The sequence below is a fragment of the Carassius carassius genome, chromosome 34 (genome assembly GCF_963082965.1).
Source record: "Carassius carassius chromosome 34, fCarCar2.1, whole genome shotgun sequence".
NCBI lineage: Eukaryota > Metazoa > Chordata > Actinopteri > Cypriniformes > Cyprinidae > Carassius > Carassius carassius.
Genome location: NC_081788.1, coordinates 25,878,410 through 25,902,693, shown reverse-complemented (window position 1 = coordinate 25,902,693; position 24,284 = coordinate 25,878,410). Strand labels below are relative to the sequence as shown.

General features: G+C 37.6%; 1 protein-coding gene across 1 annotated transcript in view; it reads right to left on the bottom strand.

Moving 5' to 3' along the window:
- LOC132114871 (plexin A3-like) overlaps positions 1-24,284 on the bottom strand; it is a 166,432-nt gene that overhangs the window by 3,716 nt on the left and 138,432 nt on the right. The window contains exons 15-31 of the mRNA XM_059523243.1: positions 23,875-24,011; positions 22,436-22,603; positions 21,441-21,534; positions 21,098-21,337; positions 20,255-20,398; positions 17,072-17,306; positions 15,429-15,571; positions 14,679-14,935; positions 13,362-13,428; positions 8,518-8,664; positions 4,798-4,957; positions 4,347-4,450; positions 4,134-4,230; positions 3,528-3,718; positions 2,379-2,548; positions 1,929-2,141; positions 986-1,136 (exon numbers count right to left, since the gene is read on the bottom strand). Of these exons, the coding sequence (XP_059379226.1) occupies positions 986-1,136; positions 1,929-2,141; positions 2,379-2,548; positions 3,528-3,718; positions 4,134-4,230; positions 4,347-4,450; positions 4,798-4,957; positions 8,518-8,664; positions 13,362-13,428; positions 14,679-14,935; positions 15,429-15,571; positions 17,072-17,306; positions 20,255-20,398; positions 21,098-21,337; positions 21,441-21,534; positions 22,436-22,603; positions 23,875-24,011 (2,718 nt within the window). The remainder of the gene's footprint in view (positions 1-985; positions 1,137-1,928; positions 2,142-2,378; positions 2,549-3,527; positions 3,719-4,133; positions 4,231-4,346; positions 4,451-4,797; positions 4,958-8,517; positions 8,665-13,361; positions 13,429-14,678; positions 14,936-15,428; positions 15,572-17,071; positions 17,307-20,254; positions 20,399-21,097; positions 21,338-21,440; positions 21,535-22,435; positions 22,604-23,874; positions 24,012-24,284) is intronic.

Below are 24,284 nucleotides of genomic sequence, written 5' to 3'. Positions count from 1 at the left end.
TGAGAGAGAGAGAGAGGAAGAGGCCATTAACTGAAGGCCGAACCCTTGTAATAATTCAATATTCGACATCGTTCTGCGCGTGAGAGTTTGCAGACGCTCACTAGAGCTCATAATGATAATGATAAATGACCTCATCAGATATGGCACTGCACATTCATCAAGATCAAACTGCTAATACAGAAACAACATTTGCATTTCAATACGAATCTCACGTGCATCTTTAAACTACCATTATGGCAATTTGCACAACCACTACCAGGATTTATGTTTCTCTTGATCTTACAAACTTTTTGATTTAAAGGCTTCTACATGAATCATATAAATTTCTTTTTTTTGCAACAAATATTTGTACTTATTTCTACACACACACACACACACACACACACACACACACACACACACACGCGCACACACACGCGCACACACACGCGCACACACACGCGCGCACACACACACACACACACACACACACATTTTTTTACTTGTATATATATATGTCAGAGAGTGGATCAGCATCTCTTTCAACCCATCTGCTGTTTTTGCTTGGTGCAGATGTTTTAAAATTTTATATTACACAATCTAATTTAGATTAAAAAAAAACTGCTCATGCTGCATTTATTTAGCATCTTTGTTTGGATTGCGATTCAAATGCAGTTGCCAATTTGGAATAAAAATGGGCACAGACAAGCCTTTGTTTATATGCAAAACTATACATGAGTTTTTATGGCTAATTTATTTGATTAGATTTGGGATTTGTTTTGAAATTGAAATTTAGTTTTGTTATTTGACATATTTCTGTTTCACAAAAAATGTGCAGCATTTTGTCCAAGCAATAATAAAAGGACACCTTTTCATTTATAATTTGTCCTAAACCTTTTTTTGTGTAAAAAAAGTCATGAGAAAATTGAATCGTAAAATCAGTATTGTGAATCGAATCGTAATTTGAGTGCATCGTTACATCCCTATCCCTAGTCTCAGGTCTCACCTCTTCCTTGTACTTGTTGATATAGAAGTACAGTTCACTAAGCGCACTCAGCGTGTTGAATTCGTTGCCATGGAGACGGGACTGCTCTACTAGATAGGCGTCCATGTCCTGATCGCTGATACTTGGCATCTTGCTGATGTCTCGGTAATATCTTGAAAACACACACACACACACACACACACACACAAACACATAAATAACCTGCTTAAAAATCATCTGCTTCGTATTTTAAATGAACAGTTTGGAGTTAATCTTCTGGAAAAAAAATTAAGCAAAATGGATGAATTTCAGTTTCTGCAGCCTAGTGAAAGACGGTAAGACAAATTACTAATTAGTGGTGCCTACTAAGGCAAGTACAGTATTACTATTGCGTACAGGATATAAAGAAATGTATTAAATGCATTTAAAAGTGGAGTTAAGTGCAGTGTTATTTTAATATCATTAAGTCATTATAGTTTTTTAATTAATATATTGAATTGGTTTTGATTTTCAGTTTTCTTCTCAGTTAAAGTTTTAGTAATTTTGTAGTGTGTTTTTGTCATTTTTATTATTTTATAAATTTTATTTATTTTAATTTAAAAACAACTTAAAATAAAAATCATCAACTAAATGAAAATGAAATGATGATGCCTTTAACTATAATAACCTTGGTAAAGGTATAATTTACCAAACAGGTGCTGGCAGCTACTGACCTCCATAGTATTTTTTAACCCCCCCCCATACTATGGAAGTCAATGGCTACCTGTCTGGTTACCAGCATTGCTCAAAATATCTTCTTTTGTGTTCAGCAAAAGAAAGAGAGTAATACAGGTTTGGAACAACTTGAAGGTGAGTGAATAATGACAGAATTTTGAATAAACATTACAACCATTCTAGACGTTTAACCAATCTAATCTACACCAATCAGATCAAGTCTGTGGTATTTTGGGCCATGTGTCCTTACCTCTCAACCCAGCTCTTGTAATTAGGGATGTCTTTAGCATAGAGAAGCTTGTTTGACGGAGAGTCTTTGCCCAGGCGATGCTCAGACGTCGAGCAGGAGTCCATGAAGGTCTGAGCCACCACTGACAGACAGGCATCTGTAATACTGTTCTTGTGGATGTCAAAGACAAACTGAGGGTTTTTGATCACGTTGACCCAAAACCGCAGAGGAAGGCTGGATTAGAAAGAAAGAGAGACATAGACGATATAATCTGATTACATCCAAAAAGCTTTTTAGTGATAGTGGTCTCTCTTGAATCACACTAAAATGCATTATTTTTCAATTGCACTCAGAGCGTACTGCATTGAAGAAACAAATGGAACTGAACTGGCATCTCAGCAGGGTTTCAAAACAATCGAAACTGATGCTGCAGAAAATGAGGTCAAAGACAGGAAGTGCCCTGTATCTCACCAGTTGCTCTTCCAGGTGTGCCGTACGTCCGGGTCGGTGATCTGTCTCTTGTCTGCTTGCTCATCCAGGAAATCAAACATGTATTTGATGGCCAGCGGGAGAGCACTGCCACGATGGGCCGTGCTGAACACCGTCTCAAAAAGATCGTCCACAAACTTCTGCAGTGTGCCCTAAAAGCATGCCACAAGAGTTTACAACATTCTTCTGATACAATATGTGCTGACACAACAGGAGCTTTGAGGCACTACACACATTTTATTGAATACAATGCTAATAGTGAGTTTTAAATGATGTGTTTTGAATCTTTAATATTATGGATATCAATTGATTTTTAAACAGATTGTTCCAACTTTCTATAAGCAGTGTGCTTCGTGTTGTGCAAATAGTTCATTGCAAAATAATCTTTTTCTTGCAACAAAACTGTATGCTGTATGTGTGTAATAAAAAAAAAAGTCTAAATTGTGTACATGTCGGTTAGTGTTCGAACAGACCAAATTTACATTTATTTATACCTCTGAAAATCAATAAATTTTCAAAAATGCTATAGTAACGTTCAGAGGTTTGTGGTGTAAATACATATATTTATATATACAGTGTCTATATATAAGTCTTTTCTGCTCACCAAGTCTGCATTTATTTGATCAAAAATGCAGTGAAACAGTAGAAATGTGAAATACTACAACAATTTAAAAATAAATATTCTATTTGAATGTATTTTAAAATGTAATTTATTCCTGTGATGCTAAATTGGTTTTTCATCAGCTGTTACTCCAGTCTGCATTGTCACATGATCATACATAAATTTATTTTATTATTAACACTGTTGAAAATTTTAATAAATATATTTAAAAAGTTTAAATAGATGTTTATTCATATTATTAAATTTTTTTAAAATATAATTTTTCATAATGTAACCATCTTTACTGTCAGTTTTGATCAATTTAATGTCTCCTTGCTGAATAAAAAAATGATTCTTTTGAAAAGACAAACTTTTGAATGGTTGATGGTAATGATGAAATATGACAGAAGTTTCATTCTTGGCTAAAATAATCCTTTAACCATGTTAAAACACTGTAACGTACAGCCTTGAGTGTCTTATTGCTTTAAAAATAACCACACACACGTTATCTGTACAGGATGTTTATGTACCTTGGTAGCCAGTAAGCGTGTGAGGTAAATCTCAGACACCATCTTGCTCCCACGGTCTCCCTCTCGCTGGTCTGCGTGCTCATGGTTCTTCACCAGGTGCCAGAGTTTGGTGCCTGTCTCCTGGTCAGGGGTGATCATGGGAGCCCTGGATCGAAGGCTGTCTGGACTACTAGATGTCCTCAGCAGGCTCTCTATATACATTTGAATATATACAATCCAAATGAGCAGACACTTCAATCTGCTTCTTAACAATGCATTGCAGTTTACATATTTTAAGTCGGTTTCTAAATCATTATCTTTTTAATAGCTGCGTCTCAAAGCCTAGTCAGCCGAATCAATGTTTACTGTCTGCAAGTATAGATGTCTCAATAAACATCATTATGACTGTCAGTTTAGTTTACTAGGTTTTGAACACAGCCTACAGTATGTAGAGCTCAGACTAAATAACTTCAGCCAAGAATGGTTGGGGAAAAGATCTTAGATTCCCATTTGAGCCAAACAAGCTGCATGTGGCATGATACAAAAGGTTGGCAGAATCCATGTTGTATTAAGCAAACATGGCTAAAGCCGAGGATCAAGGGGCGTAAAGCGATCCGAAAGACTTACCATATCGACTAAGAGAGCGAGTGAACGTGAAGGAGTTGGCGATGTTGTAAGCAGATACTTGCTTCTGAACCAAAGCCACCAAAGACCCATCCGTCACCTGAGATGGAAAATGAGAATTATAAGAAAAAGAATCTCCATTTTTGTACAGCATGCGACAAGCATTTGTAAACTTGCATGATATAATGGAGCAGCTGCCAGGAAACGTTGTTCAACCTGGTAGTGCGCCAGTGTGTTCAATCTCTTCCAGTCGCTCTCGATCTTTGTGGTGACGTCTTCATCCTGGAGGATGATTCTGGTCAGTCGACCCTGCCGCCATTCTGGAGAAGGACAAGAAATGCAATAGTCTTGGATGAGGATGGTTCTAAAGTGTCAAAGGTAAAACTTTTGCCATGTTTTCCATACGTTCTCTCTATCAGTCAACATGATGTCAAAACTGACCCTATTTACTGGTCTTACGATGCACAATTATAAGTGCATGCTTTTCTTAAAATTGTTTTCATGATTTGTGATCAAAATTTGATAACCGTCTTATATTTCTTTTTAACAAAAATAAAAAATAAAAAAAATGAACAAAATAGAAAAAAAGAAAGTTTGTCAAACAGACAGACAGACAGACAGACAGATAGATAACCTAAGAATCAGATACAGGCAGAAAGTTCTTTACCCAGGTCCATGTTGTCGGCCTGTGGGCGCTGTGAGTATGGGATGCCTTTGTAAACAGCATCTAGCAGCTTGTCCTTCACCTGAGTGATCGTGTCACAGTTTAGCACCTTGACAGGGATTTCTGTACCGGCCTGTCCCTCCGGAGGAATACACATGAGCGTCTGAGATAGAGATCCGGGATAATATTGATTGGCAAGATGACAAGCAAATACACAAAACACGTCTCCATTCAAATCTAGCATGCAGACCACACACACACACACTAACAAACACATGGACTAAAGAGGATGTGGAAAGGTCAAGGCACATTTTATCACACACAGCGGGAGACTGCAGCTCTATTTGGCCTGGCTCTGCCAGCATATCAAAGATTGATAGAGGGATCCTGTTTCATGCTTCGGTCTGATTTATCATAATAGCCATCTCAACTTTAACTGTTATGTCAATGGGGAAATATTTATCTGCCTGCAAAGCGGTATTCAGAAAATGTGAAACACGCAGGTTTGGATAAAAAGATCACGGATCGATAAAAACAAACTGCAAGATTTGATTGATTATGATTGATTGATGTCTAAAGTTAAAAGATACTTCAAGCTAAAGTGTGTAATCATTTTGATATTAAACACCCAGTTTAATATGCAGAGACAACTACAAGAAAGACATCTATAGGTTGTTTGTTTTTAGCAGCCTAACCAACACAGCAACCCTGACTCAACCAATGGCCTGACTATGGGGACGGGACTTTTTGACTGGTTCAGGGGAAAAAAATGTGAACTAATATTAAATTAATAAACTAATAATAAATAATAATAATTAAACTATTTGTTTGACTGACCAATGACAAGTTAGGAAGTGTTCAGCATAAAGTTAAGGGGGAAAAATAAATAAATAAAAAACAATGATGAGTGAATGAACAAATAAATTAAAATGTACAGAATTTGACAATTACTGTTTCAAGTGCTAACAAGATATTGCTCTGTTTGTTTTTAGTATGGAACCGAAATCAAAACATACCAATTGTGTGAATTTGGGGGTGCGACGATTTGTTTGTCTAACCAATGACAGACGAGGAAGTGTTCAGCAGGAATTTCAGAGAAAAAAAAAGTACATAACTGAACGATCAACTAAGTTAAAATTCACAGAATTTGACATTATCACGGTTCATCACGACAGTTTTTCTAAAAGAAAATACAAACCATGGTACCATGCCCAAATAAAACATAGTAACACCATGGTACTTTTAATACTTCTGTAAGTGTATGAAATTAATATTTTACTGTATGACTGTACTGTACATAATTTTTGCCATAGTTGCTATGGTAAAACCTTCATAAAGCAATAAAACCATCATGCAGGTATACAGCATTGATAAAATAAATAAGACGAGCTGTAGAATGTGTGCATCAGCTCATTTATGCAGCCAGTAAGCGAAATCATAAAAAACAGCCCTCAGCACTTACCAAGTGAGTAACACATACAAATAACAGCTTCATAAACAGGCATGCGAGTTACATTAAAGAGCCGAGCATTTGTTACGAAGCCGATGCTTTGATATATCTCCATTCACACCGTGACAACGGTCCATATAAATTCATGAGAAGACCTTTTGTGTGCATGGGCCACGTTAATTGTGCGATTAAAACAATGCAGCTGGCACTGGTGCGCGACTATGCATCCGTAATCACGGCTACTCGCTGATCATTAGCTTACGGCAATTCCTCCTCTCCAGCCGCGGCTCACACATGAGGAGTTTGTGATTAAAACCCAATTACACAGTAAATTAAGGAATTCTCCCGGAGATGGAGCCCAGCTATATTTAGGACATCCGGCGTCGGTTTAGAAACTGGATTGGGCTGAAACTCAGAGCTTGGACGAAATGAGGGTTTTATGAAAGCTTAACACCATAAAGATCAGTTCTCGTCTCTGGCTGTGTGTGTGGGAAGATGAGAGTGTGTAAAGGTGACTTTAGTGTGCCCTTTAGCACGTGTTCACACACCCGCAGGCAGACTTCCTGGTCCAGCTGAAGCGTTTAATGCTTAAAGTAAGAGTAAATACTGGATCCATTGAAATACTGTGGAAATGATATCTCTTATGTATTAATCATCTTCATTTTATATATATGTTATATATCATATATATGTATGTATATATTCAGACTTATAACTATATTCACTTCTATATATTCAGACCTAAATTTATATATTCAGATTTTTTTAAATATACATTATATACATTTTATATAATTATATTTAATATTAAATTATTTTATATAATTTTATATAATTATATAATTTTATATAATTTATAATTAATATAAAGTTTGGCCCTTCATATATCATAATATTATTAATATTATTATGATTATTATTATATTCTTTTTTATAATATATATATATATATATATATATATATATATATATATATATATATATATATATATATATATATATATATATATATATATATATAATTCAATTATTTGAACAAACCGTTTTAAATACTGCACATGAATTTAGCCTTAAAAATTGAGCTAGAGATGGATGTACTAATATGGCAGAAATGAGCAAGCACAATTAAATATCTAATATGCATAGCTGGACTGACCAGTCAGCATTCAGAACTGGAACAATCTAATTTATAATTCATGATGTGTCACATTATTTAACAAAGAATGAAAACAAGGGCAAATGTTTGCACTCCTAATGAATATGTCAACATACATGCTGTGTTACAGCTGAGCCTGACCTTTTCTGTCGGCCCATAGGGGTCTCTCTTTAGGGTTGACAGCTAAGACAGCTGAATAACTGTGCTATATATTGATTCCCTTAAGCAGATCTATCCTGAATACTGTGGAATTGATGAGACGTCCAATGGCTTTAACTACTACTTAGGAGCCATAGATTAAAGCTTGTGCATTGGTCGGCTCGTATTGTTCCATTTAAAATCAATGCACAGAACTCTGTTGGTGCAGACAGTAAATATGCTCTTTTGTGTAGTCATGTTTGTGTATGTGAGAGAGAGAGAGAGAGAGAGAGAGAGAGAGAGAGAGAGAGAGAGAGAGAGAGAGAGAGAGAGAGAGAGAGTAAATCAGCCGCTGTATTTCCTGGCTGTCTGCTGAGATAAATGAGGAGCATTGGGGTTGTTTTATGCCATGAGAAATTTTCAGGTTTGTTTCAGTCATTACAGGCTCTGATCAGGTCATTCTTTGTCTCCATTATGCCGCCTTTGAGAAACCCTGCTCTCAAAGTCATGTTAGAACTTACTTTGCTTGGTCTGATATCATCTGTCTGATTGGTTTTATCTTTAAAGGGTCAATGGATCACTAATGAACATTAGGATTCAGAATTAAGAACCGGATCTTAATCAGAACCAGAAAAACAAGATACTGGATCTGGCACTGATCTTTCAAATGTGGACAGAATACTAGAATACACCAAAAGACAGGGCAAAGTGTGTATTAGTAATATTAAGTTAAATAGTAGTCAGGGTTTAAACTAAAACCATAAGTACACTAAAACAACACTGGCATTTCTATTAAAAGATTTCTAGCTGGAAGCATCTGAAAAGGTACAACATTTGTAGTGTATTGGTCCTTTTTAAATGTATATTTGAGCTAAAATGTCAAACACTTGTGGTCTTCGATAAAACGGCGGGTGCTGGGAGACAGGAAGAGGGAGGGATTATGGGATATGTGCGAGAGTGTCACCATGGGGACACTGACCAGCTGCTTGTAGTCGATTTGCTGTCGGATGAGCTTGTCTTCGCTCAGGGAGTATCTGGCCTCTCCTGTGATGGCGTCTATGGGACCTTTTTCCATCTGCTGTTTTATAGCACAGTAGAGCATAAAAAGAGGCTCGCCAGCACACTCCTGCACAGAGAGAGTGAGAGAGAGAGAGAGAGAGAGGCAGGGAGAGAGAGAGAGAGAGAGAGAGAGAGGGAGAGAGAGAGGGAGAGAGAGAGAGAGGTCATATTCTACACTATTGAAGTATTTTATTATCTCCCTAAAGTCCACTTATAATGTTAGTCAAGGTGTCTTGCAACAAAGTTTTATATGTTCATTTTCCAACATCTTACCCATAGACTTTCACAGGTTGTTTTTGCTACTGTACCTTTAAGATTTCTTCATTAATAAATTCACCTGTTTTGATTGGCTAAGCAATGCATTCTAGTTAATGCATTCCCACACAACTCCCATTAGCCATTTCAAAGAGTTGCATGAAGCAGAAATAAAATCAATATCTGCTGTACTACTGTTACAAAAGGTTTTTGCTTTTTGGAAAGAAATTTATACCTTTATTTAGCAAGGATGGATTGAACGGATTAAAAAATGACAACACAGATTTTTACATTGCTGCAAAAAACTGCATTTAAAATAATTGTTTTTGTAGTTGATATTTGTTTTATTAATCAAAGAATACTTAAAACAAATCTAATAATAAATACATGCATTATCAAATATTAGGCAACACAACTGCTTTCAATATTGATAATTAGAAATGTTTCAGCAAATTAGCATATTAAAATGATTTCTGGAGAATCATGTGACACTAAAGACTGAGAATGGCCACTGAAAATTCAGCTTTGCATCACATGAATTAATTACATTCAAATAGAAAACAGTTACTTTAAATTGTAATAATATTTCACAATATGAATATTTTTACTGCATTTTTTATCAAGCAAAAGAGACTTTCAAAAACATAAAAAAAATTCATGACCCCAAACTTTTGAACAGTAATGTACAGTCGTGGCCAAAAGTTTTGAGAATTGAATAAATATTAGTTTTCAAAACGTTTGCTGCTAAACTGCTTTTAGATCTTTGTTTCAGTTGTTTCTGTGATGTACTGAAATATAATTACAAGCACTTCATACGTTTCAAAGGCTTTTATCGACAATTACATGACATTTATGCAAAGAGTCAGTATTTGCAGTGTTGGCCCTTCTTTTTCAGGACCTCTGCAATTCGACTGGGCATGCTCTCAATCAACTTCTGGGCCAAATCCTGACTGATAGCAACCCATTCTTTCATAATCACTTCTTGGATTTTGTCAGAATTAGTGGGTTTTTGTTTGTCCACCCGCCTCTTGAGGTTGCCTTATGGCACGGTGCTCCATCGTGCTGGAAAATGCATTGTTCTTCACCAAACTGTTGTTGGATTGTTGGAAGAAGTTGCTGTTGGAGGGTGTTTTGGTACCATTCTTTATTCATGGCTGTGTTTTTGGACAGAATTGTGAGTGAGCCCTTGGCTGAGAAGCAACCCCACACATGAATGGTGTCAGGATGCTTTACTGTTGGCATGACACAGGACTGATGGTAGCGCTCACCTTTTCTTGTCGGGACAAGCCTTTTTCCAGATGCCCCAAACAATCGGAAAGGGGCTTCATCTGAGAATATGACTTTGCCCCAGTCCTCAGTCCATTCACTATACTTTCTGCAGAAGATCAATCTGTCCCTGATGATTTTTTTGGAGAGAAGTGGCTTCTTTGCTGCCCTTCTTGACACCAGGCCATCTTCCAAAAGTCTTGTCCTCACTGTGCGTGCAGATCCGCTCAGATACCTGCCTGCTGCCATTCCTGAGCAAGCTCTGCACTGGTGGCACTCCGATCCCGCAGCTGAATCCTCTTTAGGAGACGATCCTGGCGCTTGCTGGACTTTCTTGGACGCCCTGAAGCCTTCTTTACAAGAATTGAACCTCTTTCCTTGAAGTTCTTGATGATCCTATAAATTGTTGATTTAGGTGCAATCTTAGTAGCCACAATATCCTTGCCTGTGAAGCCATTTTTATGCAATGCAATGATGGCTGCACGCGTTTCTTTGCAGGTCACCATGGTTAACAATGGAAGAACAATGATTTCAAGCATCACCCTCCTTTTAACATGTCAAGTCTGCCATTCTAACCCAATCAGCCTGACATAATGATCTCCAGCCTTGTGCTTGTCAACATTCTCACCTGAGTTAACAAGACGATTACTGAAATGATCTCAGCAGGTCCTTTAATGACAGCAATGAAATGCAGTGGAAAGGTTTTTTTGGGATTAAGTTAATTTTCATGGCAAAGAAGGACTATGCAATTCATCTGATCACTCTTCATAACATTTTGGAGTATATGCAAATTGCTATTATAAAAACTTAAGCAGCAACTTTTCCAATTTTCAGTATTTATGTAATTCTCAAAACTTTTGGCCACGACTGTACACTTACATAAAAACTAGAGATCCAAACCCAATCGAATCACTATATGAAATCACAGACATCCAGTGTTAATAATTAAAAAATGCAAACATTGAAGAGAAAACAAATCCAGTAACAAATAGTGCTTATGTCTCATAAGCAGAAGCTGTGTTGTGAACATTTTAGTACGTCAGTGTGGAACCTTAGTGCTTTTATTTCCAAAAGAGCAAGAAAATCATGTTTTCCATTACATGTCTCCTTTAAAACCTTTTACCTTTAAAGAACATGCTTAAGAACTCAGGATGACGTCCTGCACAAAATACCACAGAACATCAATTCAATAAAATCACAACGAGCTGTAATTTTCACACACTTCGAACACGCCTAATTGCCCCTTTAAAAGCAGAGGCAAAAGCAATGAAAGAAGAGAGAAAAATACATATTCTGACCAGAAGGAAGCGAAAATGACACACAAGGCGGCAAGTGTGCAGTGAAAGAAAGAGCGGCCGTGAGAATGAGAGACGCGTCCGATCACGGTTCTTTTCAGATGGCATTTGTGAAGTGTGGAGAAGTCTCCAATTACCCACTTAAAAGCATTTGATGACTAAACAGCGATACTGAGGGGAGGCTATTATTTAGTTCTTAGGCGAGATCAGCTTGACATTATTAATTACAGCATGACATCCTGAATCACACTCTTCTAACGCAGGCGGAGAGGGTTACCCAGCATCCATTGCAAGCCTAACAGCAAGTAATTCAAAACAACCAGCCTCTGAACTATGTCAAATGCATTTCGTCCTAATATATACATCAAATCCTCATCTTTCTATTGCTTTTAGAGGCTGGCTCCATCTGCTATTCATAGTCTGGCCGTTAGACCCTGTTATGACACAACAGATGTGTGTCACGGGATCCGCGCCAGGTTTCATTCGCTAACAGACACGTTTGAACGGAGAATTCACACGGTTTAACAGAAGCACAGTAAACATGAACTGACAGCACAAGAGGAAGCCCTACATATCCGTTAACAAATATTTATGTAACCCTTGTAGGATTAAGTCACCCAAAATTAAAAATCTATCATCATTTATACACCTTCATTTTGTTCCAAACCTGCATGACTTTCTTTTGTAAAACTCTAAAAGTGAAATCACATAATTATAGCATATAGCTTTCTGGACTTGTTTTATGGCAATTTATTTAATCATCGTTTTATTACATTTAATTTAGTGCTGAGCAACGATTAATCATGATTACTCACATTCAAAATAAAAGTTTTTGTTTACATAATATATGTGTACTGCGTATATTTATTATGTATATATAAATACACACACATATATACCATATATTTAGATTTTTTTTTTTTTACATGTATTTACATATATATACTTTTATATTAATATAATTTTTATTATATATTAAATATATACATGCATGTGTTTGTATTTATCTATTATTTATTACTATACATAATAAATAAACAGTACACACACATATATACTATGTAAACAAAAACTTCAAATGCCCCCGGTTTTTTTTCTTTATTCTAGGTTATGATAACAATAAATAAAACTCCAAAGGAATGTTCTGTTTAATGATTTTACAATCATGGGAATGTTACTTTTCAATATTAAGGTTACGGGAAGAATATTTGTTCAAAGCTTTGAGAGAACCTTGCCATAAAGTTCTAAGAATGTTCGCTGCGTATATATATATATGCTCTTTATGAATGTAATGTTAAAGTGATGCCCAAAATAAATGTTTATTAACAAGGTGATGTATGCGACATCAATGTACAACAGATATAAACATACTGAATGCTTTGGCTCAGTATATATATGAAACACACCCAGGCAGTGCAATAGAGCCGTACCGAGAGCACATTTCGTGGTAATTACTCCTAGAGGCATGTATGGTGGCCAAACACTTTAACATCTGCACTGATGTGATGTAAAGACGCTGGGCGGCTGGCCAGCGCTACATTCCGTAGAGCGATTCCAGCCCTGAATGCACAAAGGGCCTGATGTTCCCGCCCTTACTGCTAATAGCCATCTCAATCTGCTTTAGCCTGATTCAGTGGTGTTTGGGTCATCTTGGTGAACTCTGTAACACCTGACAGGATGTGGGACTAAGCGAGTGCCCTCTCAGCCTCCACGCGGCGGAAGCTGTGGCTTTCCTTGAGTCGCTAACTGGAGTGTAGACTTTAGAAAGATTTATTTGCAGGCTTTGCGATGAGTCAAAAACGTCACCATGCCAAAATCTTCTCACAAATAAGATGCTAGTTAGCCAAAGAGAGGTTTGAGGCTGTAGCTCAATTTCACGTAGGACTTTGCACATAGCACATGATTAAAAATGACAATGTATGGCTATATTAGAAAACACATCACTAACCTTGAGGAAGCGGTGAAGGAGGAACGTAAACCAGTTGGTGAGCATCTTCTCAGCCACGGATTCAGTTCTGACAAAAACAAACACAATCCATAAATACTAATTAAGCGGTGTCATTGGTAGGTTTTTCTGAACAGTTGTTATAGTTTTGCTAGGGGGTTGTTAAGGTGTCCAGAGGGGTCTATTTTTGGGGATTGTTAAGGCATAGCTAGGTGGTTACTAATGCTGCGTTTCCACCGAAATTACCTGGAACAATTGTACCAGGAACTTTTTTCCCCAGGAACTATTTTGCCCCCAGACCTGTTGCTTTCCGTGTTTCCACCGCAGTCTAAAGTACCGTGAAGATTAGGCAAATAGTCTGGTGACACGCGTTTTTTTCAATACAAAGTACGCACATTTAAGACTTTCATTCTCTGTAGTTCTGAATTTTCGTCTCTGTATATTTACAATTAAACGAAATAGGATATTAAATACCACTGCCTCCTTCCGTTTTTCAGACGCAGAAATGTACTTAGTTCAGGGATATGTGTATATATACAGCCATTACAATGAAACGAAATATTACATCAACTGCCTCTTTTTATTTTCATTTTAACATATAGATAAATTGAATACAGACCAAAGATTACCTGTTACCAAAACGAATTATATTTTATGTTTAACCACTAAAGAGACATCAGAGCCAGCGGCACATATCAGAAGGTCTAGCCGAGGTGAGGCTGCTCTCGGTGGATACATGATCCCTGAAGTCCCGCTGAACGCATGGAGCTGACTGTCTCCGAAATTAGAAAAACACATTTTTTAAAAGGCGCTGTCTTTATAAATAAACCACAGATTTGAGTTTTAAACAACTACATTCTCACCTGTAATATTTTTAATATATAATAATAATATATTAATAACAGTAATATTTTGAAAATGATCCGAATAAATGGTGGTTAAACTCAACCAATGCTGCGTGAACTCAACCAATCAGGATGTTTAGCACCCAAGTCCCGCCCCCGAAAGTTCCGGAACTTTAAAAAAGTACTACTTCGCCAGCAGGGACTTTCTGAGGGGCATTTTTTTTACCCGGAACTTTATTTAGTTCCTGGTTCCTGCGGTGGAAACACACGAGTACCGGCCAAAGTCCCTAGTTCCTGGGTAAAGTTCCTGCGGTGGAAACTCGGCTTTAGGTGTTCTGGGGGGTTGCTAGGATGTTGTTATGCAGTTGCTAAGATATTCTGGGGGTTTCTAGGGCCTTAATAATTGTTTATTTTTTACAAGAGTGATGATGAATCATCTAGTAACTTTGAGTAAGAAATGTGAATGATCTCTTACCGTCTAAGCAGCAGTTTGGGGTGGTTACGGTTCTCCAGGTTCTTTTCGATCAGGTCGGCAAGAAGCTGTTTGAGAACCACAGTGGCATACTCCATCCGTCCCTGCAGCGCCGCCATGAGGAGGGAGGCCACGTTGCCACGATCCCGCATGGAGAAGGACCTCTGAGCCTCTAGTGTGTGGATGAAGGTCAGCAGGAACATCTTGTTGTTCAGCAGTTGACTGAAAGAGCGTAGGGCCTTCTCCACATTAGCCGGAGACTGAGAGGAGCGGGAACATTTGATTTAACGAAAGAAAAAGCAGGAAAACGAAAACACAAATGGAAAAGCATGACAGGAAGGAGATGAGAGAAACATGCGCAATAACAGTTGTGGCCTGAATGAAAGCTCCGCTGCGCTGAGATTTAATTGTTTGCTGACTATTTTCAACACATTTTTGGTAAGGCACGTCTCTAGACAGCTATTCCACCAGGGCCTTGCAGGGCTGCTGATTTCATTCTGCCTGAGGTTTTAATTAAAAAGCATGCTGAAAGAGGGGCGTTCGCTCTGAAGCTCACTACTGAAACCGCAGTACCGAAGCTTCAGAGCTTAGGGGATCTTTTTAAAGCACATTTTTTTTGCTTTCATTTTTTGGCAGAAGGATTAAAAGAAAATGGTCTATGAGTTGTGGCAACCTACTTATTGGCACTTGCGAGTGACAGACGACACCTGGGGACAGAGAAATTGAATCAGGAGGTTTTAAAAGTTCCCTTACGTCCAGCTCTTTTAGAACGGGGTGTTCTTCAATGCCAGGGAACATCACTCTCATGGTGTAGTTACGATACTCTAGGAAAGGGATCTTTACACCGTCCATGTCGTTTGTCAGCTCTTGAATATCTGTCTGCAGCTCAGCGAATGCTGAGAGAAATAAAGAACAAAAGAGAAATGCATCCATCAGACTGAAGAAGACCTCATATGCAGTGACAGACAGATATACAAGGAGGATTTTTGACCATATTTTGAGATTTCTTCTATTAGTTACAGTATAGTAAGAAATTATTATTTTGTGTCATTTCCATTTCATATCTTCTGAAATTTATGAACTTCATGACACAGAAACAATGAAACTAAACAAGATTCTAATTTAATTGGTTTCCTTTGCAACTTCTCAGTGTAGCTGGTTGTTCTGTTCTGTTGATGGTAATCAAACACTCTTTTCTTGTCTAATAGGGCAATTTTTTACATTCATCAGAGACTCATAAATACTTAAATTATCCATCAATGATTTAAAACAAGAAAATTGAAGTCATTTTTCTCTTTAATTGAGTTGTAGAGCACAATAATATTGAATCTTCTCGATTTTTTAAAGTGCGTTCAGTACTACAATAAGTAAAAGTGATCTTTTCTGTATTTCTGCTATCATTAAATTATATATTGTAAATAAATTGTATATTACATAATTAATATTACACAAAAAATACATGGCTGTATTTAAATTAACAATTATGTTAAACAAAATTTACTATATACATACATAGACACAAACACATACACAGTGCATATATTACACAGAAATATATTTGAATGTATTTTAAAATGTAATTTATTCCTGTGATGCCAAAGGTGAATTTCTGACTGGAGCCAATACTTCTTCACTGTCATATGATCCATAGGAAATCATGCTAGTATGGTGATTTATTCTTATTTTCAATGTTGAAAACAGTTGTGCTGCTTAATATTTTTGTGGAAAATCGTGATACTTTTTTTTCAGGATTATTTGAAAGTTTTAAAAAACAGTATTTATTTGAAATGAAAATCTTCTGTAACATTATAAGCATATTTACTGTTACCTTTGACCAAGTTAATGCATCCTACATGTATTATATTGTTACAAATTGTAAAATTGCACTCTCTCTCTCTCTCTCTCTCTTTATATAACAGCACTTCTGGTGTGAATGCAAACAGTTTCAGTCTTTGGGAAACTATGCCCACTGTCAAAAGACACGAATGAAAAAACTTTAAAGCCGCATTCATTCCAGTATCTCATGGCATTCTTTTAACAAATGCATAAATAACACCGCACAGTGTCTGCCTGAGCTACAGATCCTTTTAAAGCCGTGAATAAAACCGGTATCAAAGGATGAGGACTTTCTGACGTCATGACCCAGTTCAATCCCTCCACAAAGACTGCGTCAAACTCTGCAAGAATCCAGGCTACTGCAGTGTGAGAGATGCATCCGACTCGCTCCTGTTCAGTGCCCACGGGAAACTTCACGCACAATAAAATAATACATAACAGCTCCATTTGATTTATCCTATGTGTTAAAACCATTAGAAGCTAATTAAAACACTCTCCAGACCTGTCTGAAACAGCTTTGCATATGCACCACAGATGCTGAACTACCCCAAAAATCTTACCTTCCTTGCACTCTAGCGCCACCCGGGACTCCAGATTGTCCATCTGCAACTGTAGGCGTTTGAGCGTGCGGTCGGCATCCCGTGTCTTGCGCTTGTAGGCGATGAGCACAGCGATGATGGCGATGAGGAGGACACCGCCGCCGGCTCCGATCCCGATGATGGCAGGCAGCGTGAGAGTGCTGTCAGAATAAATGTGAAGCGTTCCAGGAGAATATTCCAGGCCGCCCACGAGAATCTACTCGCACAGACAAAAGAAACTATTAGAATGGGTTGAGTGCAAGGCCCTTCAATCTAATGACCCTGTTGGCTTTAGTGGGTCATAATGAGAGCTTTTGATTGGCTGAGGGCACTCATACTGTTTCTTCTTGAATGAAATCAGCTCACAATTAGAATTATTACAGAATTATGCACTTGCTTGACACGTTCACATCGCGTTCCTCCACTTGCGGCGAGAGAACAATTGCCCATGCCTCCGTCAGACTCCATGACCACTAATCCATATCAAATTACTTCAAAAAATAACTTTGGCACAGGTGTGAAAGCAATTAGGCAGAAATCAGCAGGTAATAGAGGTCTAGTTAGAGATTCGGTCTGACTGAGGCTTGGTACCGGGAGCTCAGCCTTGCACTATTTGTGGACCAATTAAACGCGGCATCCAGCCATCTGTCCTAACAAGTTTCACCTTTCTGTGGCTGCTTGTACCCCGCGTGGCTGCATGAATTATTGAGACCTGGTGATAGAGGGGAACAAAGTGAATCCTGGAGCGCTGTCGATATGTGTCAGGTCATTAGCTGAGTGATCCCGGCACTCTGGCTCTTACTATGTCTCTCTAGAACTCTTTTTTCCCTTTTCTATGGGTGTTTCTCCACACTGTGGATTCACTAACTGAAACTGAATAATCGGCTCTTTGATACTGAGTTAGTGCTAATCAGTCAAACAGGAAGGTGTTGGATCAAATTAAGTGGCTTAATGTGAATGTTTACCTTATATTTAGAGGAGAAGGTCCTGGATTTGAATAGAATTGACTTCTTGTGATTCTATTGATCAGTTTAGAAAGCAATTGCTGTGACAAGGTTTTGCACTGAATGTTTGCCAATACAGTTTTGGCAAACATTCAGTGATTTAAAACTACTTTTTAAAAACTTTTTCTTAATCGCGATTAATCACATGGTTTTCTGCGAATAATCGCATTGTTATGCACAACATAAAAAAAGTACTGCTATATGAACAAAACACTTGAAACATGAAAACAATCAATTAATCAAATACGTTTTTTTTTGTACAGCAGTATTCTTTTACACAGTAACAGTTTATATTGTAATATTTATTGTAAATCCCATGTGTTCCTTCATAGAGGTTTTCCAAGAATCAAATCCCTTTATTAGCCCACTGTGTCCAGTAGAAATGTTTTCTATCTGTTTGTCATTTAGTATTATACCAAATCGAGGCTCTAGGTGTCAACCCATAGGGTTTGTTTGAAGTTTTGGAGATACAATTTCCAACTTTCTCTAACAAAAGTAAGAACACGATTCTGGTCAGGTACTGGTCGAGCAAGCTGTGCCAAGAAGGCCTCTGCTGGAAAAAGGACCAACAGTTTCTTTTCAATATGCACCCACGCAGGGGCTACGTTAGACCCGTTACACATTTATGGCTTTGTTTGCAGTCATACAAGATATTATTGAAAGAAATTATTTAAGATCTAGTTTTACAGGCAATTGTAAATCCCCACGATTTCAGACACCGCTGAAATCAAGCATCGTTTTTCTTTAATATGTCCCTGTAGGTGGCAAGAAACATGTCATACAAGATAGGATTATTGCTCACAGCAAGGATCTATTTTTTCTTCATCTTTCTTCACCACAATAGCTGAGAGAGGATCACATGAGCTCTACTGTTACTCGTATTGGCTGTCGCTCCCGAAAGTCGCTCTTCATTTGCATAAAGTTGAAGGATTCTCAACTTTGTCGCTTCGCTGGACATGTCCCATCCAGTCGCCAACGGTTGCTGTCGCTCGTGTCACTGGAAATCGACAGCTCTCCATTGAAATGAATGGGATTGTGTCGCTTTGTCATTGCGTGTCGCTTGTAGTGTGAACGGGGCTTAAAGTTGTGCCATAGAAATGTGATGTTAATTCGTTTGCCTACACTGCCATCGCGTTCTACTCGCCGTTTCTGGATGAAGGTAAGGAACAGACTGGTGGCAGCGGGTTATGTTTTCCCCAGAAATGCGAAGCTTTCTTACCCGCCATCGTTTCTAATCTGCGTATTTTTGCAGGTGTGAGTCACGTCATTCATGTATGTCACAAGCACATACGCACTTTGGTCAGAGCGGCATTACTGCGGCAATACTGCCTGTATATTTAGATTAAAATCCGTGTACGCCATCAATGTTAATACGATTATGCTTGCTGCGATTATGAGTTTAATCACATTATTCAAATTGAAGTATTGCGCTTACATGAGTTAAAGTTTAATCGCAATATTGCCAAAATCTTATTATAAATCGCACTAAGAGGGTGTATGTAAACACAATCATTCATGACAACGGTGCAGGGTTAAACATGATAAAGTACTAAAGTTTAATACTTAGGGTAAAGGGTTCGTTCAAATGATTAACTAAAGTATAAGTAACAACAATAGTGATGATTTCCTGAGCAATGACCACTAATGAAAGCCATTATTATCAATTAAGGGGGCTGAACGTGTCTCAGATGCGATTTCTAATCATAAGTCAGTGCTCAGAAAGGTTATGAAGGATTCCAGTCTGCTGCTGGGAGGGCAGATAGCTAGATTACGTGGAAAATTGCTTGTATCAGCGCTCCCTATAATCCTTATAAGTACTTAATGTACGGCGAGCCACTTCCAGTTGACCTTTATGTTTTCCTGTTTAGCATTAAAGGTAAAAAATGGCCATGCGGCAGTGGCTTATTATGAGACTGTTTATATGAGAGGCAGAATGCCCGAGTCCATGCAAACCAAACATTCAGTATTTTCGCCATCTTACGGCCATCAATTTATTTTCTGCCACCTTTATTGGTTGATATACAATAAATAAGGAGCCGTAAATTCTCAGTCAGTGCAATGAGAGGTAACTATGTTTTGCTCTTCACCAGGTTTATGATGCACAGTGGGAAATGTCATGACAATGGGAAATGTCATAATTAATGTCATGCATGATCCTCACCATCACTCGCTGTTCTCCGGTCAGATCTGGTGAATCACAGAGCAGCTGAGATTCAGAGACTGTTAACAGACAGGGCGTTTCTCCAATCATCACACTGTAATTCAGGCGGGCGTTGCCAGGAGCAGAGGGGATGAGATTCTTGCCCTTTTTAGAGATAAAAGGACAGAAAACTGAATTCACCAAAAAGAGATCAATATCATTCGAAACGTTCAGGACATATTTCACCCCAAATTAAAAAATTTAATATGATACAAATCATAAATTACATAATATAAATCATATATAGTTATACTATATATGAAAAAACTGTATATATTTAAATGGTATAGTATAAAAAAATTTAATTTAAAAACAAAGCATTAAAAAAAAAACCCATTATATTCAAATAATAAAAAAAGAACATTTTGACTGGTTTAAGAACATTAAAATGTTCAATACTGTGACTATTATACTATTATATTTTTATTGTAATTTAGCACGTTTAAACCCCTTTCCTTAATTTTATGTTATGCAAAATTAAACATTTTAAATTGTAAAGCATATTAGTAAAACCTAAGTACACCTTATGGTCATATTTGGTATATACATTTTAATTTTGATTTAATTTTAATAATAATAATTAAAAAAAAACTATGATGTGAGAATTTGCTTAATTAAAAAAAAATCCTAATTTAATAAACATTTTCTTAAGGGTCATTTTCTTGTAAATAAATACATATAATTTTACATTATGGAAAAAATGACACTGGAGCAAAATATGACAATCTTCATGAGATAGAGATACACAAATTCCAAATGAGAAAATCTAAATACAGGATGATGAAATTATGTCAAAGGTCATGCCTTCAAGATGATGGGTGATCCTGGTTTGACCTCCAGAATCCCAGCATTCCCAAAGGGATCAAAGGTGGGGTTTGGATAGTACGTGAAAGGAGTTCCATTGAGGATGAGGAGGGCGGACACATGGTCCAGGATGAAGCCAAACTCATCTGGATGAACTCCGCAATCTGGAACTTGGCGCTTGGTGTAGATGATCCCCGGAGCCAAGCACGTCATCACAAAGTCATTCACCACCGTACAAACCTACAGAGGTACATCCTGATATTTGTACCAATCGTGTAAACAACAAGCTATCCGTAATGATGGTGCAGGCAGACAGGAAAAGGACAGCTGGTGGGGAACTCACATTTGTGGTCTCCACACCTCCATATCTGGCTCTGACTTTGGGTTCCTGAATGGTTAGCAGATTGGTCCCTGTGACCGCGAGAGTGGTGCTGCCACTATCAGAACAAACAAGCAAGTTTCACAAGTTTCATACCTCAAACTGAGTGACTCTGCATATATAACTGTGCATCTGCTTCTAGTGAGTCAGAATTTAGGCTCTAGTGAACAGTAAGCAGCAAAATTTTGACCTTCTAAAATATCTACTTTAGTCAAAATTAAAGGCAACACACATACATATTCTGTACATATGTAACGTTAGTAGGTGTTTAATGAATACAATGCTTATTTAGGTAGAAACTGAATCATATGTTAAAACGTGAACATTTCACATTACTTGTAATATATAACTTCTAATTCTCATTTCAACTAAGAAATAAGCACTGCAGTCATTAAATATCCATAAACAAATAATGGCAAAAAGTGAAACATTTTAAGCAAAAAAAAGCAAAAATGTATTATTATTTAAAAAACTGGTTCAAATTTAACCATTTTTATTAACCATATTTTTTTTTCATTCTTCCGATTATGTATTTCTTCCATTCATAGACTGTTTAATTCAGCCTATAGTGGTTTGCTGTCCTGTCTGGCTTTAAGATGGTTTATTCTACTGATATAAGGTTCACAGATTACAATGCGCTAATCGTATTCTCATCCAGGATGGTGTATTGACCATATATTTTTATTTCTATTTCACTCAAACTATTTTAATTATCAGTTCTCAAGCTTGCCATATATTCTTTGTGCTAATTGGACACTGACATATGCTAACTCTCTGTCGGAAACAGCTGTGAGTGAGTTTCTGTCCACGTGCAGCATTTCAGTTCATTCATTTATGAAATTCTATTAGGCTTAGGAAGTTGTCTTTGAAGTTAGCAAGACATATTAACCTGTGTAGACAGCAGACAGTGAGGGTTTGGAACAGAGCCACTAAGCATGTGTGAGACTGTGTTAACGTACTTAATGATGCTCCAGTTGGGCTCTACACTGGAAATGGTTGGATCTTCAGTGTAAATGTAGCGTGTATCACTGGTGACCTCGGCCTTGTCAATGAAGAGCTTGACGGATGAAGCTCCAGAGCCTGATGCTGATGCTGGCGTCACACACACTATCTCACGCACCGTTCTCCTGTTGGAACAAAACATGAAGTTAAATGATACAAAACCAGAAATATTTGAAGCCATTTACATAATTCTTTAAATTATGAAAAATGTATCAAAATCTGACTGAATAAACAGCCTAAACCAGCCTACAGTGGTTCGCTGGTCTTGTCTAATTTTAAGATGGTTTATTTAAGCTGGTGTTTGTCTGGTCAGTCATAAGTCTAAAAACCCTAAAACCCTTTCAGAAAAAGCTTAACCATCTTGCCAAGGCTGGAAGGCCAGCTAACCACCTTAGACTGGTTTAAGATGTTTTTTTTCAATAGGTTGAAAGGACCTCTAATGTGTCTTGGATGCTGGTTTTTCTACCAGTGAGACATTTTTGGCCAACCAGTCTCACCAGCTGAGTTTTGCTGGTAATCAACATGGCTAGACCAGAATAAACCAGTCTAAATATGAATGAGAGACATGCTGGTCTTTCCAGTGAGTAAATTGCTTTCAGACTGGCTTTAGAGGCACCATGATATTAGATTTAACAATCTAATTTTAATTACACAATTACAGAAAATGGCTTATTTCTGGCAAAAATGGAATCATAATTATGTAATAAAAATAATAAAATAAAAATTTAATAAAATAAAAATAAATAATAATACAAAAATATTCTTCTTCTAATTCTGTAGTCATTTAATGTTTAAATATTCATTGAAAACGACCAATTAAAAATTTAAATTGCGTGTTTGTGCTATATATATATATTTATATACACACACACATTATCACTGTAGATATATGTACTCATTAAAATAGATAAACATATATATTCATCTTAATATTTAATTGATATTTAATTACTACAGTGCCAGTTGATTGGCTAAAATTAAAAATAGTTGAAAGTAGAAGTTGAAAGTTTTTTTTAACTTAATTTTCTTCATGTTTACTTATGCTTTTTGTGCCAGCAAGATTTCTTTGGTAAACCAGATTCACCAGCTGAGATTTGTTAGTGAATTCGGAGGATGGGTTCCCATACTTGGCCACACGTCACGTCACTAAGCAGATGCTCCTGCATTTTAATCACCACACAGCTCACTAACAATCACAACTAGTAATGCATCATGCTTCCTGCTACACGAGCATGTGGACATATTTGAAGACAGCCATGCACGCTCATTTGATTTCATCTGGAAATGACATATCTCGCTTCCTCCGAAGTCCAACTGTATCCCACAGATGTTGAGGGACACAGATGTGATCCTCAACCGGAAGATCCGGTTAAGAGCTGACAGAAAAGCTGCTCACCTGACAAACAGACACTCTTCCTGGGCCAAAAACACGGTCACGGAGCTCCCGGCGTCCAGATGTCGGCCTGAGATAGTCAGTCTGGTCCCGCCGGACACGGGTCCTTTCTCCGGCCGCACCCGGTTGAAACTCGGAGTCTAGAGAGACGAGAAATGCAGCGGTTACTTCCGGACAGATGGAGCTCACGAAGCGAGATACAGATGATCCAGCATGCACTTGTTTTCCTCATTCTGGTACTACACGAAGAGATTACACTCATCACTGTAATAGAAATGTCCTGTTTGCTCTCGCCCCGTGCAGGGCTCGTTTGTTTCAGCGCAGGACCTGTCAGGCACCGCCGCAGCCCTCTCTTCTCACAGTAATTAGTTGCATACCTGTGTAATTGGTCAGAGAGCGTGTGTTCATTTGCT